At 36.1% G+C, this 16734-nt stretch overlaps 1 protein-coding gene across 1 annotated transcript in view; it reads left to right on the top strand.

The window, feature by feature from the left end:
• The first annotated feature begins 13048 nt into the window (after positions 1-13048).
• Positions 13049-16734, top strand: part of LOC113048732 (beta-adducin-like) — a 14386-nt gene continuing 10700 nt past the window's right edge. The window contains exons 1-5 of the mRNA XM_026210549.1: positions 13049-13221; positions 13337-13478; positions 14922-15073; positions 16171-16251; positions 16338-16487. Of these exons, the coding sequence (XP_026066334.1) occupies positions 13081-13221; positions 13337-13478; positions 14922-15073; positions 16171-16251; positions 16338-16487 (666 nt within the window). The 5' untranslated portion in view covers positions 13049-13080. The remainder of the gene's footprint in view (positions 13222-13336; positions 13479-14921; positions 15074-16170; positions 16252-16337; positions 16488-16734) is intronic.

Raw genomic sequence — 16734 nt, 5'->3', positions numbered from 1 at the left:
TGTATTTAGGAATAAATGAATGCAGTTTACATTTTGGTCTAGACTGCAGCAAGATTAAGGCTTCATAGAAAACATGAAAATTGAGTTTTAACAAAAAAAAAATAATAATAATAATCTGTTAATCGGATAAGAAAAAGATACTTAATTCAAGGGGAAAATGTGTATATTTTTTTTCCTCTTGGTTTTAAACATAAATTAACGTAATATTTATGTTTGTTTTTCAGAAAACAAGACTATCTTAAGTCATTTTTCTTCTCAAGTAGTTGTTTCTTGATTTAAGAATGGATATATATTTGTACTGGAAATAATAAGAAAACATTTTTTTTTTTTTATGTGAAGAATTTATAATTAATTCACTTCTCATCATTTAAATAATGCATACATTGTCTGTATAACTCGACCCAGTGTTCTGGAAGCTTGCGACTCTAAAACAAATTCCTTGTAACATACTTGACTCTTTCTGACTTCTGACTGTGTGTCTGTGCAACTAGGCACGTCTCCTTTTGAGCCTATTACATAATTGCCAGCAATACTTTCATAATGACTATTTTTTCATTGCAGCACTGACTTGATTTCAAGAAAAACGCCTGTTTGAACTTTGTGTCCAAGGCATGGAAAAATAAGACCTTGAGTAAAGCCCATGAGTAATTGTGAATATGGGAGATATATTCTCTTGATTACTGTCCAGCAGACAGAGTTTGAGATCAATAATTGAAGGAGATCATATTTTATTCACTCTCACACCACTCTAGCTTCAGATCATTCAAGTGCTTGGTGGACAGTCGGGTGATTTCATGATGCATCATTGACTTGTTTTGGACTTAGGTGGGGTTCTGTGGGTTTAACAGTAATAGTAAGAAACTCTGAAGAAAAGAACATACTTTTAATCTCAGTGCATTGCACAAATGACTCAAGCAAAAGACACATTTCCATTTAACTGGTTCATAAAGAATATTTTTAAAGCAGTGATAAGTTTCCTGAAGAATAATGAGCTTTTACTACAAAATAAAAGAGAAGAGAGGCAAAAATAAATACAAATGCACACATGAAGATACAAAGTTTATTCAAACGCAATCTACTGCATTCATGTTTGTATTTTGTATGCTGCACAAATACGACCTGCCAGATATTAACAGTTCCAGATAGGATGTTATTGTTGTTGTTGTTGTTATTCAGTGAAAACTCAAAATATTTTTCTAGGATTTTGTAAACAAAGGAAAAACTCAAATGTCTGGCTAGTTATTTTAATGAAGAATTAAGTCATTAAATTATTGTTTATTACTATTTCTCATAACAATGCATTACTATAATTATTATCAGGGCAGGATTAACGCATGGGGTGGGAGGGACCCAGTGGCTGCTGGGAAATTATATTTTTCGAATAATTATTACAGCAGGCCCCGATTATTTTACACCCCTCGGGCCAGGCTTCTGGCTAATTTTCACGTCATAGTTCACACACGTGCCATGATTCGTGATCAGACTGTTTTTGGCATATGTGACAAGAAAGTGCTGTCGAATTGTGCCAGTCCAGCGAATAAGCGAGACTGCTTCAGCGATGTCCTGATGCCATATCTTTCAAGAAACAAGGCAATGCTAGAAGCTTTAGAGGCACTGAAAATAAAAAATTTCATTGTAAACACTCTGGGATTAAACATAAGTTCAGACTTCAGACAGTGTCCAGCATTTGGTAAACAGTGTTCTAAATGAAGTTCCCCTTAAAGCCTTTAATGGACAACCAGTTGAAGCACAAGGAATTTGTAGACTGAAGATACAAGTCAAAGGAAAGACACAAAATGTAATGTTTGCTGTGGTTCCCAATGGCCATGAATCTCTTCTTATAGATAGAGCATGTGAAGACCTTCAGTTGGTTAAATGAGTTTATCAAGTTATTAAAGAGAATGTAGACTGTCTGTGATTAACATTGTTAATCAGTTTCCATATGTTTCTAAAGGTCAAGGAACACTTCCATATACTTACAAATTACAAGTGAAGGATGCCACTACACCTGTCATACATGCTCCTCGGTGTGTTCCTGTCCCTCTGCGAGAGCCCTTGAAGCAACAATTAGATCTATTGACTTAATTAGGAGCCATTTAAAGGATGGAACAACCAACTGATTTGGTAAACTCCATCGCGTTTGTGAAAAAACCCAATGGTGAATTAAGAGTGTGTCTAGATCTTAAAGATCTTAATGATAACATCAAACGAGAACACAGATACTCACACATGAAGAGATTCTTAGTGAGATGTCAGGTGTCTGATTTTTTACTAGATTGGTTGCATCCCAGGGTTTCTGGTGAATCCGATTGAATTCTGAGAGTAGTAAATATTGCACATTTTATACTCCTTTCAGTAGATATTGTTTTCTTCATCTTCCATTTGGGATTAAGTCAGCCCCCGAGATTTTTCATCGTGCAATGGAAACACTTATTGAAGGACCTGAGGGTGTTTGTGTAATATATATTGATGATCTTTTGGTGTGGGGGTCCTCTCTTAAACAGCATGATCAGCGACTATTAAAACTGATGGAAAGGATTCAAGCACATGATTTAAAGTCGAACAAGAAAAAGTGTCTGTTTGGAGATCCAATGGAAATGCCTCGACCTAATGACAAGAAGGGAGTTTTACGTGCCCTGTTATAAAATGACAGAGTTTGTGTGGGCTTTCATACATGATCAAGACGAACGGAAGAGGTTTAAAGATATTCTGACTGCTGAAGCTGTTTATGATAAGAGATCTCAGAAACTGATACCTCTTTCTGAACAAGACGTGGTTAGAGTTGAGGAGCCAACAGGATGGAGAAAGAAATATTTTAGAGTTGTTTTAGAAGAAGTAAATCCAAGGTCATATCTTATTCAAACAGAGGATGGGCAAGTGCTAAGGAGAAATCAGAGGAGTTTGCTGAAGTCTGCAGAAATTTGTAAGTCAAATATAGATGTGTCTCCTTTGGATGTGCAAACTTCTCGTGAAGTTGAGAAATCTTCTTCAGAAATGCCTCCTGTGTCTCTTCCTGTTGCTGAGTCTGCTGAGGTTCAGCTCTCTGAACAGTCCCCTGAACTGGTTTCATCTGTCATTCCAATTTTACGAAGATCTAATCGTATAAGCAAATGATTTAAATCAGATTTAAGGGAAATTACTTGTGGTGTTCCACAAGGTTCGGTATTAGGCCCGATATTGTTTGTATTGTATATAAATGATATTTGTAAAGTGTCTAATGTATTAAATATGGTTTTGTTTGCTGATGATACAAATGTATATTGCTCATGGCAAAATTTGGAACAGCTTCTGAATACAGTGGAAATCGAATTGATGAGTTTAAAAAAATTGTTTGATGACAATAGACTTTCATTGAATTTTTGAAGTTTATAATATTTAGTCATCGACGATGTAACAAGAACTAATGCTAAAAATAGGTGTATATCTGTCAAAGGGAATAATTGTGATAAGGAATTAAAATGATGCAATTCACTTTTAATTATTTGACTCATTAAATAATAAAGTAATAGTTGGAATGTGTATTTCTGTAATTATGTATGTTTGTAATTAAGTATGTATATTTTTGGAATTGTATTATGTAATTTTTGTTAATCTTGCATTATCGAATTTAGTGAAAAGGTGACGTACGTTGGTTAAATATGTACAAAGGGTAGGCTTAATTAGCAAGGCTTCTGCCTACACCATTTTTTGGAAATTGTTTATTTATCTGTTTTTGTTTTTTTGTGAAGAGTTGTCTGTAAGGACAGAAATAAGCAGAATTGAATTGAATTGAATTGAAAACCACCTGTTAGACTGGACTTGGAATAACAAAATGAAAGAAAAAATATTTGGTATTGAAAAATGAATGTGTTGTAAATGTTAGAATGGAGCAATTGATTGTTTCAGTGTTGGACTAGTGTCTAGTGTGAACTGTTTAGTAGCTAATGTTGTTATTTATTCAAAGAAAAGGGATGTAATGAGTGGGATGTTTAGTCCACTTTAAAGTCAAGTGCATTTTTTAAGGAGAGGTGTGGTAATTTGTATATGATTGATGTCCCACGTGGAATAAAGATGCCAGCAACAGTAGTACCTTAATATTTTCCGCTTGGATGTCGGTCAGTTTATCGACACCGTGGACCGAGATAAAGCTGTGAAGAGATGAGAGGGAGATACGTGTGTGTGTGTGTGTGTGAGCATCATTTGTTCCTCACACTTGTGCATTGCTGCCCTCTTTTGTTGAGTGAAGCGCAGCTGGTCTGGATTTGCTCATTTTATCTGTTTGTGTCAATAGATTTCAATTACAATACATATTTTTAAAGGCCGTTTTCTCAAAATGAGTTTTTTCTCCAACACTGAGCCATTAATTTCCACTTCATTAGTACTTACACACACCAAAGTTTAGATATTAATTCCTGTCTATATTCTGAAGGTTTTTACAGAGGGATTTTTTCACATATATTTTCCTTGATTATATACAACATTTTATCTCACCCAAAATTGTGAAAATATATTGTTTTCTGGCTGTTCAAAGTATTTTCCGAATTATGGGATGACAAAAAAAAGATACCCAGAATTCCCTCCGTAAAAATATTTGACTGTAAAATGTCAAAAAAAAAATCAGCACAATATTTGAAACTGACTTCATCTAGTGTTCAGATTTTTGTACTAGACATTTATGCAAATTAGCGCATATTTCATTAAATAATGCCTCATTTGCATATTTACACTTAAAATGTTTGAAAACTTGTAATATAAAATTTTTGGAGACTGGAATCCACTGCTGCAGCTTGAGACTGTTCTGATCTCTGGAATATGATTCAGATGCTTGTATTCTGATGCCACGATATACAATAGGAATAATAATATCGTTCAAAAGTCTGGGGCTGGGAAGATATTATTGCATTCTTTTTAAAAAATGCACAAATATTTAATATAATGTGTGTGATTGTGGAATGGGAAAAATCAGCTTCATTTGTCTGAGCAGAAATATGCCGTCAGGTGCAGCTGCTGATTTAGAAAAAAGAAAGGTTTATAATAAGAAATTCTGGTAGATTGTAATGTAAATCAGTGAGCAGTCTTTAAAACAACAGAATAATTATCATAAAATGTGCATGTATAAGTTTTAGCTGTCACTCAGCTGTAGTGTTTTTATAGTAATATGTCTTAGTAAAGTTATTTTTAAATAGTTTTAGTTTTATGATGAAAACTCTGTGATTTATATTGAGGGGGACAAAATATATAATGCAATACAGAGATTCCTCAATCATGATATCATATTTAATACTTTAATTTCATCATGATTTTTTTTGTGATCATTTATAAAAAAAGAAAAGCTAGTAATAATTCAATCTTAAAAATGTGCAATAAAAGTAATTTAAATAAAAAAATGTTTTTTATTATTAATTATCCCATTAAAAATTCCTATGGATAAACCAGTAAATCTAAGCTTATAGTAGTAAGTGTACAAAAATGATAATATAAAAGTTATTGTATTTGACTACAGTATATATATGATTTCTAAAGGATCATGTAAATCTGAAGACTGGAGTAATGATGATGGAAATTCAGCTGCACATCACAGAAATAAATAAGATTTTAATGTATATCAAAATAGAAAAACTTTATTTTAAATCATCATATTTCACAATTTATGATTTAAAATTTTTGGAATCTGATTACATAATCCCAGTTACAAATCAATCAATACCCATCACTGGAAATTGGTAGTCAATTAAACAAATAATTTCAAAGTACACATTGATTTAAACATTAAACCTTGAAGTGGAAACACAGATATTTTCTTGTAAAACATACTCCCATAATATATGTCATTTACAAATGTGGATTATTTTATTTATTAATTACAGTGCAGGCATATGGCATATGTGTCAATGACAAGTTTGTGTATTTAAGATGGCCTTTGAAAAGTCTTATTCATGTTGATCTCATAATCAAATACATGAATTCAGTGCTTTAAGTGGCCCAAAAGAGGTGCCGGTACTCTATTATAGCCAAAAAAAAAAAAATTATTTCCGGTATTATTATTATTTTTTTTTTTTTTTGATGACTCCCCTCATCCCCTGAGGTAACAACAACTATATTGAAGGGGTTTTATATACAGCAGTGAACAGGCGACCATAATAATAAATCATTTTATTAGTTTGTGGATTTGCTTGAGCTAGAAAGAACTACTGAACATAAATAAAATGTGCAAAAGAATTTTGAAAAATTACCCTTAGAAAGAGCTACTGTATTGCTGCATTCAAACTCCCGAACTGATTCAAATGATTCGCGATTCCCAAACTGACTCAAATGATTCGCGAACCCGCTTTGAACTCCCAAACTGATTCAAATGATTCGCGATTCCCAAACTGACTCAAATGATTCGCGAACCCGCTCCGAACTCCCGAACTGAATCAAATAATTCGCGATCCCCACACTGACTCAAATGCTTCGCGAACTCGCTTTGAACTCCCGAACTGATTCAAATGATTCGCGATTCCCAAACTGACTCAAATGATTCGCGACCCCGCTTTGAACTGCCGAACTGATTCAAATAATTCGCGATCCCCACACTGACTCAAATGCTTCGCGAACTCGCTTTGAACTCCCGAACTGATTCAAATGATTCGCGATTCCCAAACTGACTCAAATGATTTCCGAACCCGCTTTGAACTCCCAAACTGACTCAAATGATTCGCGAATCCGCTCCGAACTCCCGAACTGATTCAAATAATTTGCGATCCCCACACTGACTCAAATGCTTTGCAAACCCGCTTTGAACTCCCAAACTGACTCAAATGATTCGCGAATCCGCTCCGAACTCCCGAACTGATTCAAATAATTCGCGATCCCCACACTGACTCAAATGCTTCGCGAACTTGCTTTGAACTCCCGAACTGATTCAAATGATTCGCGATTCCCAAACTGACTCAAATGATTCTCGAACCCGCTTTGAACTCCCAAACTGACTCAAATGATTCGCGAATCTGCTCCGAACTCCCGAACTGATTCAAATAATTCGGGATCCCCACACTGACTCAAATGCTTCGCGAACTCGCTTTGAACTCCCGAACTGATTCAAATTATTTGCGATCCCCAAACTGACAAATAGGCAAATAGGGGACTTCCCCCAGACATTCCGAACGTCCACTTAGGTCCGCAGTAATTCCGCTTTATAACGTTAGCTGGCGGGCGTTCAGAGGACATTCGTCTGAGACAGTTTGTGAACGTCCCTGTTTCATCCCTCATCTGCCATTTCCATTCCAAAACTTGAAAAATTCAGTCTTTTATCTTTTATCATCAGACCTGACCAGTGTTGTGCAGTAACTAGTTACATGTAACTAAATTACATATTTAATTGCAAAATAAAGAATCACAAAGGTACTGGGTTCCTCCGCCGCAGTACTACCCCTGAAGCAATCTAAAATAGTCAGAATATAAACACTTATTATAGGTGCACCCTAGTGATTCAGGACAAGCCAAAAACACAGTTTGGAAAATGGATTCTCTGGAAAATGCAGCTCTGATTGGTTATTTTTTACCGGGAGCGATGGAGTTTCTGCAAATGGCAATAGGAGCACTTGAAGGAGCCAGAGGAGCATATTCTACTGTCAGGACATAATGACAGGTTTAATAAATATGTAAAAAATATTTTTTTTTACAAAAGTTCCCTACAACACCTTTAACCTAAAAAAAGACTGCGAAGTAAAAAGAGCTGCTAAAGTCCTATTTTGAGGTGGTTGTAATTTACAATCTTAATTCAAGTGAAGAAGGATTCTGAAATCTGAGAGTAATCAGTGTTGAGTACCACTGTATCATTAACCCTGCCTGCTTTAAATGATTCAAATTAATCAAAATTTGAAAACAATAGAAATTTAGAAAAGTAATCAAAAAGTAATCAAATGTAATCAGTTATATTACTCAAAGTCACTTGAAACAGTGACACTACATATTACATTTTAAATAAGGTAATTAGTAATCTCCAACCTATAACATTTCCACATTAACCTTCCCAACACTGGACCTGACACCTTGCAACTCAGACAAAGATAGTTGACAAAATCAAACTAATATAAACTCATATTGGATTTTAAAGTGTATTTTGCCTAAAACAAAATCCTAAAAAAAGAAAAAAGAAAAAAAAACTGTAATAATAACAGATTGCAAAAAAAAAAAAATTGTTTTGATTTGCAGATTGATATTATTATAATTTTTTTTACTATATAGATTTGAATACATTGTAAAATAAAGTTAATGTTAAATTAATAATTTTAATTTCTGGAAAAAGCAAATAGGAGTAACTTCTGTAATGGAAAATGTCATTAAATCAGGAGTCTGTTTTCAGCATTTAAACATCAAAATCATGATGCCTTTCAATAATATAATTGAACATAGCTACAATTAGGTTTATGCATGAATGAAGAAAATATGTTTGCATCAGGAGCTCTACTAGAATGTTATAGAGTGAATGCCAAGGAAAACATGAAGAAAAGAAAGTGAAAAATAACACAGGTAAGACAAATAAAGTAATTATTTTCATTTACGTATTAAACTGTTTATTTGTGCTATTTAAATAAACTTGTATTGTATTAACTGTTGGCAAGCCTACAAGAAAAGTTATTTTAGGAAATAAATTATTTTAGTTATTGCATTTAAGACTGCTATACTAATAGAGCTCTAATAAAAAAAGTAATATAGCCACACTGGAGATAGGATCCAGGCAGCTGTCGATCAAATGAGCACATGACCGAATGATGTCACTATAGGGCACACAGCATTAATCCATGGCAAAGCTGAAGCCACTCCGAACTACCGAACTGATTCAAATGATTTGGGATCCCCAAAATGACTCAAATGATTCGCGATCCCGCTCCGAACTCCCGAACTGACTCAAATGATTCGCGAACCCGGGATCCTGCTCCGAACTCCTGAACTGACTCAAATGATTCGCGAACCCGCGATCCCGCTCCGAACTCCCGAATTGACTCAAATGATTCGCGAACCCGCTCCGAACTCCCAACTGACTCAAATGATTCGCGAACCCGCGATCCCGCTCCGAACTCCCGAACTGACTCAAATGATTCGCGAACCCGCGATCCCGCTCCAAGCTCCCAAAATGACTCAAATGATTTGTGATCTCCAAACTGGTTCAAATGATTCACGCTCCATACTCCGAACTAGGAAGAATTAGGAAGCGTGCATTGTTGAAGGGAGCTCTGAAAAGCTGCAGCGCAGGCAAAGGATTAAAACATCTATTAAAACAGATGTCCAAATGAAGCTACCTGTACGCTAAAAGCACAGAGAGGTGGCAGTACGCTCAAGAGCTATATTTTTAAGTGGTGGTATACTGAGTACCGGTGCATACCGGCCCACTTAAAGCACTGCATGAATTCATAATTTAGCAAATCTGAAAAGATTTTTGTAAAACTTTTCTACAAAGTGTAAAACATACTGAAATAAGGAAATTCCTAATTATAATTATTTGAGGTGACAATTTTTTTTTTCACCCTCAGATTCCAGATTTTTAAATAATGTCCTATCCTTAAAAAACATACATCAATGGAATTGTTGAATATATTCAGCTTTCATTTATGTAAAAATCTCAGTTTCCAGAAATTGACTGGTTTCTTGCTTCAGGGTCACATATACTGTAGACTACAATATTGTGCTTATACTTGGACTTCACGAAATCTGTTTGATTAAATGCATGAGTCGTGTCATGATGAATTTTTTTTTTTTAGGAAAATGAATCATCTTTTAAGAAAAACCATATGACCTTTGCTTCCTGTAATGTGAGAAAGCACCAGCATGCGGCGCCAGAGGCTCGTCCTCAATCCGCAGCTGCATCATTCAGCAGGAAAACATCCAGAATGATTTAAGCATCTGTGATCCGACAGATCCACGCCATTCGCTGCTTCGACTGTTTCACTTGTATACATCTGTGCTAGTGTTCCTGCTGAGCTCGAGAAGAGCCAGGCTTCTGCTGAAACCCTCGCAGGATCTGGAGGCAGTCAGTGGGGAGGTGATGAATCTGGCAGGCGTGGTCGTGGGCCGGTCCAGCCTGCCATAAACGTCAAAAAACAGAGAAATGCGGAGGTCTAAGAAAACACAGACCCAGATCACATCGTTCACACTGGACAAACCAGCCTAACTATCGATCGATCGCTAGGTTTTGACACATTGCTGATTCACAGGGCGTCTGTGCGCGCGAAGGACAAAGAGGAGAGGATGTTGTAAGGTAAGCATCTCTTGCCTCATTTACCCATCAGGCCTTTAGTCAATAGTTGAGTTTTCCAGGGATTTAATATGTGCATGCACATGAAGGAATTTCAGACTGCACGCATGTTTCTGATGCTGGATTGTCATGATATTGTATGAGCGCAGGAACATCCTATAATAATGATTTACTACACCCTCATCCGACAGAACAATGAACATAATACGATAACATTTTGTGAATAGTTTAGTTGTATTGTATTAATCACAAGCCCTGGAGTCTTGTTTTCATTTATGTGTTAACGATCATACGAAGGCATGACTGGACATGTTTCTATTTCATTTACCTCTCATGTTGGAGTATAATGTCTCCTCAGTGTAAAGCTCGATTGTATAGTTGATGGTGTGTTGTGGTTATGATGCTGATGCTGGTGCTGATGCTGCGGGGCTCGCGTTGTTGCTAGGCAGCAGCGTACAGGCCCAAAAGAACACATAGGGAACACATAATACTTGATCAATGGATGGATGTCTAAAAGACTCCATTATGCCCTTTCAGTATCACCCAATAGTAAAAATGCTGCTTTTGTCGCCCTCTGTTACACCAGTCTCTCTGATAGCAGGGTGTTGTTTTCTGTGGAGGAGGAGGAGGGTGTGACACATGAGTCTCTCTTTCTTCCCAGAATAAGAGCTCTGGAGAGAAAGAGAAGATGGCACGGCCCTCTCTGCTCGACCGCCAGCGCTCCTGAAATCCTAAAACCTCTGCCTAACAGACTAGATTATAATCATATGACCCGTTTTTATTACTACGTTTCTTTTTAATTACCTTCTTGAACACACAATGGACATTATCATAATGTATTCATTAAATGTGTAGTTTTTGTCATGAGGTTCAGCTGAAGGGGGAATGGTATTGAGGGGGTTGTGGGTATAATCGATAGACTTATGCCAAATATAATTTTCAAATGTGGCACGGAAGCTTAATTTGGCTTTGTAAAGATGCCTTTAGATCATAGATTGTCCATAACAATATGAATGGTAAAAACACTGAATGGTTCAGCCTCTAGACTTAAACAAGGACTCCCAAACTTTTTTATCAGCCAAAAACTGCACTCTCAGAAAAAAAGAAGAAAAATGTTGTCACTAAAGCAGCATGCCTAAATATTTACAATTTGGCTCCTAATATGCATACTTGAGGTATTGATATGCTTCTTTTAGAAGTACATAAGGTACAAAGGTATATGGAGTTGGGAACACACATAAAGCCAGATTAAAACTCCACACAAGGCTAAACTTGCATAGAAATAGTTTTTTTATTCTATGTTAAAAATGCATTCCGTGCATTCTCATGATTGGTTTTAAAAGCACAATTGCATTTTTGGTTGTTCTAAGTGCATTCTGTAGAAGTGAACGCACCCAGAACCACACATTAACTTAATTATAAGATTCGTCTAAAATCAATCCAACATCACTTTAGCCATTATACATCTCCCTCCTATACTTCATGCTCTCTCCCCACATCCTCCGAGCATGATGGTCTGTCAGAGCAGGAGAAAGCCCTCATCCGGTCAGGAAAGCTCTGTTTCAGACCGATCGATACGTAACAGACCCATGAACATCTCAGCTTGACATCTAAATCCTGCAGCATCTTTCAGATTAAACTGGAGGTTTATGTGAACAAGAATACTGTAAGTGCAGGCTCCCTTTATTTCACTCAATTGATTTCAATGTGCTGTGTTTGTAACTGATCCAGGATCAGTGCAGGGTGGCGCCAGTTTGGTGTCTGGATCTAAAAGGGCCCTGTGATCATTATAGAGTGTCCCCAGAGAGAGGAGCTCTTAGCGGGGGTCCCAGAGCACCTGAGACCCTGCAGACGACCAGACACAACGATACTGGCACTGTATTAACTGGATTTCACATGCTAATTTATCTATTATTTCTATTACAAAAATGATGTGTTTGTAGATAGATGTGCTATCTGTTAGAAATCCCATAACAGCATCATCTCCTCTCAAGTCATGAATCTGAAAGACTTCTCTAAATGTAATTTCTTTTCGTTGACTAAACAAGAAAACTGATCGATCAGATTTGCTAATGCACGTTAAGAGCTGCTGTAAACATATATCTGTCAGCACTATTTACGCGCTGTGCTTGGATGCATGACGGTTAGACTGGGTGTGGTGAGCAGAAACACTTATCTAGCATTAGCGTTAGCATAGCATTGGCCTGTCCATGTTTGCATATGCATGTGTCTGTTATCAATATGTGAACATGCCTCTATGTCCTCATATGCACATCAGTGTCCCTGCAGCACAGAAGCAGTCATCAGTAGCATGGGTATATCTGTAGAAATAGACAACAATACATTGTATGAGTCACAATTATAGCTTTTTCTTTTATGCCAAAAATCATTAGGATATTAAGTAAAGATCATGTTCCATGAAGATGTTTTGTACATTTCGTACCGTAAATATATCAAAACCTAATTTTTGATTAATAATATGCATTGCTAAGAACTTTATTTGGACAACTTTATAGTTTATTTTCTCAGTATTTAGATTTTTTTTTTTTGCACCCTCAGATTGGAGATTTTCAGATATTCCATACATCAATGCAAAGCTTATTTAATTCAGCTTTCAGATGATGTATAAATCTCAATTTAAAAAAATTCACCCTTATGACTGGTTTTGTGCTCCAGGGTAAAACATTAATATTATTAACATAACTCCAGATTATAACTGACTTATTAATAACTTCCACACTGTATTTCTTTTTCCTTGTTCCCATCCAGCCGTATCACCTGGTCCTGCTTTGCGTATCCTTTCCTTTTTCTCCTCTGTTTTCTTTCTATCCCCTTCTCCTCCGCCCGACGCTGGGAAGAAGAAGATGAGCAGAAGTCCCACTCCTAAAGGGACTCCTGTCCAGCACAGTCCTGTAGACGGAGAGTTTCTGGAGGGAGAGATGGTCCAGTCTCCGCAGGACTCCAGCGGCCTCAAGAAACGAGTTTCCAGTCTCCTGCAAAGCCCTGTGAGTAACCAAGTGTGCACTAATGAGTGAAGCTCATAGATTTACATTTAAGAGTCAACTCAGATTTGATTCTGGAAGATTTTTCTGAGTACAGAATGTGATTTGTGTGCTTCAGTCCTTCAGAGAGGAGCTGGATGTGTTGATTCAGGAGCAGATGAATAAAGGAGAAAGCTCCTCTAATCTGTGGGCTCTCAGACAGATCGCAGACTTCATGGCCACTCACGGATCCCCGGCATCGCTGCCCGTCTCTCAGTCCAGTATGTAATGATTTACAAATGATTTACTAAAGCAATAAGCCCAAAGAAGCCGTGGTTTACAGTCAATTTATAACAGCTAAGAGGCATTGTGTCCTAAAACCCTCTTAGCTGTTATAAACCACGGCTTCACAGGGCTTACTGCTTTTATTAAACATTTATTCCATATACGTAGTAAGGTTTCACAAAATAAAACAGAGCAAATAGTGTAATGTGTAATGATATTAATAACAGTATTATTCTTCCACCAAACAATGTAGTTCCTCAGAAACAGTTGTTGTTGTAACAAAGTGGTTGCCAAGCAACACACAAACGTAAACAAAGGTTAATGTTACTTTGAAGAGTAATTTAGAACAGCTTTGAACGTGGCTCAACCAATCAGAATCAAGAACCGGAACTATCTGCTTTATAATAAAAAATATATCATTGCTTGTGTTTCAGAGATGAATTCTGATGTGTTTTCATTTTTCATCAAAAAAAAAATGTAATCAAGAAAATTCAAACAGAAAACAAGATTATTTTGCTTTTTTCAGGCAAAAACTCACTTAATTTTGAATTGTTTTTTGTTTTTGTTTTTTTTCTGAAAACAAAACAATTTTTATTTGTCTAGAAAATCCTTATTGATTTAAGTTTTTATATAATGTGGTGGTTAAAAAATCTAGCATTTTTGAAGTGTTGCAAGTAAATATCTAACAATTCTGAATTTATATTGTGCAGCTATATAGAATTTTGACATTATAAAGCCCCAACAACCTTTTTAAGTTTTGAATCCCGTAACAAAAACAAGCTTCCATGGAGTTTTCATTCCGTTCAACATTCATTCATGTAACGTTTGTGACCCTGGAGCACCAAACCAGTCAAAAGGAGTGGTTTAAGCTGAATAAATCATCTCTCCATTGATGTGTGGTTTGTTCGGAGGACAATGTTTGTCTGAGATACAACTTTTTGAAAATCTGTAATCTGCGGGAGCAAAAAAATCTAAATATGGAGAAAGTAGCCTTTAAAGTTGTTCAAATGAAGTTCTTAGCAATGCATATTACTTACTATATTTTTATGGTTGGAAATGTACAAAATATCTTCATGGAACATGATCTTAACGTAGTTTAACTTAATATTAATATATTGTGAATTATCCTAAAAAAAAAAAAAAAAAGTATAATTGTGACTCATACAATGTATTGTTGTCTATTTCTACAAATATCCCTGTGCTACTGATGACTGCTTCTGTGCTGCAGGGACACAATTATCATAATTTTTCCGATCAGACACTTAGAAGTAGAAGGAGTTTTAGTTTTAGTTTCAGACTTAATGAATGCAATTCAAAAAAGTGAATTCAGCTGTGCTTTTTCCTGTGAAACTGAAGCTGTGTTTGGAGATGAAATAAACTTGATGTTTGTTGCACCTCTTAAACTCCTTCTGTTGGTGTTGTTGCTCGTGTCCGTACAGCTGTGAGCATGGTGACCCCCATCAACGATCTGCACGGATGGGACCCGGGCTCCATGGTGAAGGGCGAGAGACTGATGCGCTGCAAGCTGGCCAGTGTTCACCGTCTGCTGGATCTGTTCGGCTGGACACAGCTGCCCAACACCTGCCTCACAGTAAGACACACCTTCGGTCAGCGTGCCACCTCTCACCAGTGTGGTGTAGTATATGTGATGATGTTTTGTGCTGTGTAGATTAAATGTGTTTGTTGGTGTTGAGTGTTTTAAACATGGAGACTGTTACGTGAGAAACATTTCAGTAATCACATAACTTTTTAAAGTAACTAGTAAAGTAACACATTACACATAAAACTCATAAAGTAACACTTTGTAGTTTAGAAGAAAATATCTGAGCTTTTGCAAATAAGTAACTCCAGTTACTTTGTTTAAAAAAGTAACAAAAAAAGTAACGTAACATTACATTCCATAATAAGTAACTAAGTAATGTAATTTGTTTTTTAGGGAGGAGCGCAACATTGTAATTCATAACGTAACCAGATTACTTTTTTGAAGTAACTAGTAAAGTAACATTACTTTTTAGTTTAGAAGGAAACATCGGAGTCACTTTTTCAAATAAATAACTCCTGTTACTTTGTTTCACAAAAGTAACATAACGCATTACTTTCCATAAAGAGTAACCTAATTAGTTACTTTTTAGGGAGTAACACAATATTGTAATGCATTTAAAAAAATATATATTTATAAAAGTAACTTCCCCAGCACTGACGCTCACTATACAATCATCCGAACGGTAAACCGAGAGTAACACTTTATTTTAAGGTGTCCTTGTTACACGTTACATGTACTTATTATTATAATAACAATAACTTATGCATAATAACATGCATGTCAAATGCAGTAAGTACATGTAGTTAATTCATATTACTCAGTTATTAAATATATAATTACACTTTAACAAGGACACCTTCAAATAAAGTGTAACCACTGAATGTAATGAAGGTTGCAAATACATGTTTCTGAAAGAAGCTTATATTTGACCGAAATACAGAAAAAACTGAAATAATGGGAAATATCATGAATATATGTTTTCTGTTTTAAATATATTTCAAAACTGTAATTTATTTCTGTGATGTGTAGCTGTATTTTCAGCATCATTACTCCAGTCTTCAGTGTCACATGATCTCTGATGGCTGAATTAACCCTTGCTCTTCCTATGAGTTGATTAAGATGAAAGCATCTCTTTTTCTTCGCAGATGCGTGTTAGTAAAGAACAGGAGCATTTCCTCGTGCTGCCGGACGGTTTGGCTTACGGGGAGGTGACCGCCTCCAATCTGGTGAGACACACAAACCAGACCGGTTCCTCCTTATGAGAGCCTTTCACTGGGAAGAGCATTCAAGTGAACTCTCTCACTCTCTCCAGGTGAAGGTGAATATTCTGGGGGAGGTTGTGGAGAAAGGCAGCACTGCTCTGGAAGTGAATCTGTCTGCGTTTGGTCTTCATTCTGCCGTCTATTCAGCTCGGCCGGACATCCGCTGCCTCCTGCACCTCCACACTCCAGCCACGGCCGCGGTACACCGCCTCACTACTGACGGATCACTACCAAACAGATTGCTGAATATTTAACAATTATACTTATAATTATTATTACATTGAAAACTAGTTCTTTTATTTATTGTTTAATATTTACATGTCATAAATTACTTTATTTTCCATTTACCTATGCGTATTTGTATAGGTTTGTGAAACACATAAATGACAAGAAATTATTTTATTTTATTTTATTTTTTTTTATTTTTTTTATTTTTATTTTTTTTAT

The sequence above is a fragment of the Carassius auratus genome, chromosome 30 (genome assembly GCF_003368295.1).
Source record: "Carassius auratus strain Wakin chromosome 30, ASM336829v1, whole genome shotgun sequence".
NCBI classification, from domain to species: Eukaryota; Metazoa; Chordata; class Actinopteri; order Cypriniformes; family Cyprinidae; genus Carassius; species Carassius auratus.
The sequence above is the reverse complement of the archived record's forward strand: the minus strand, read 5'-3'. Positions and strand labels throughout refer to the sequence as shown.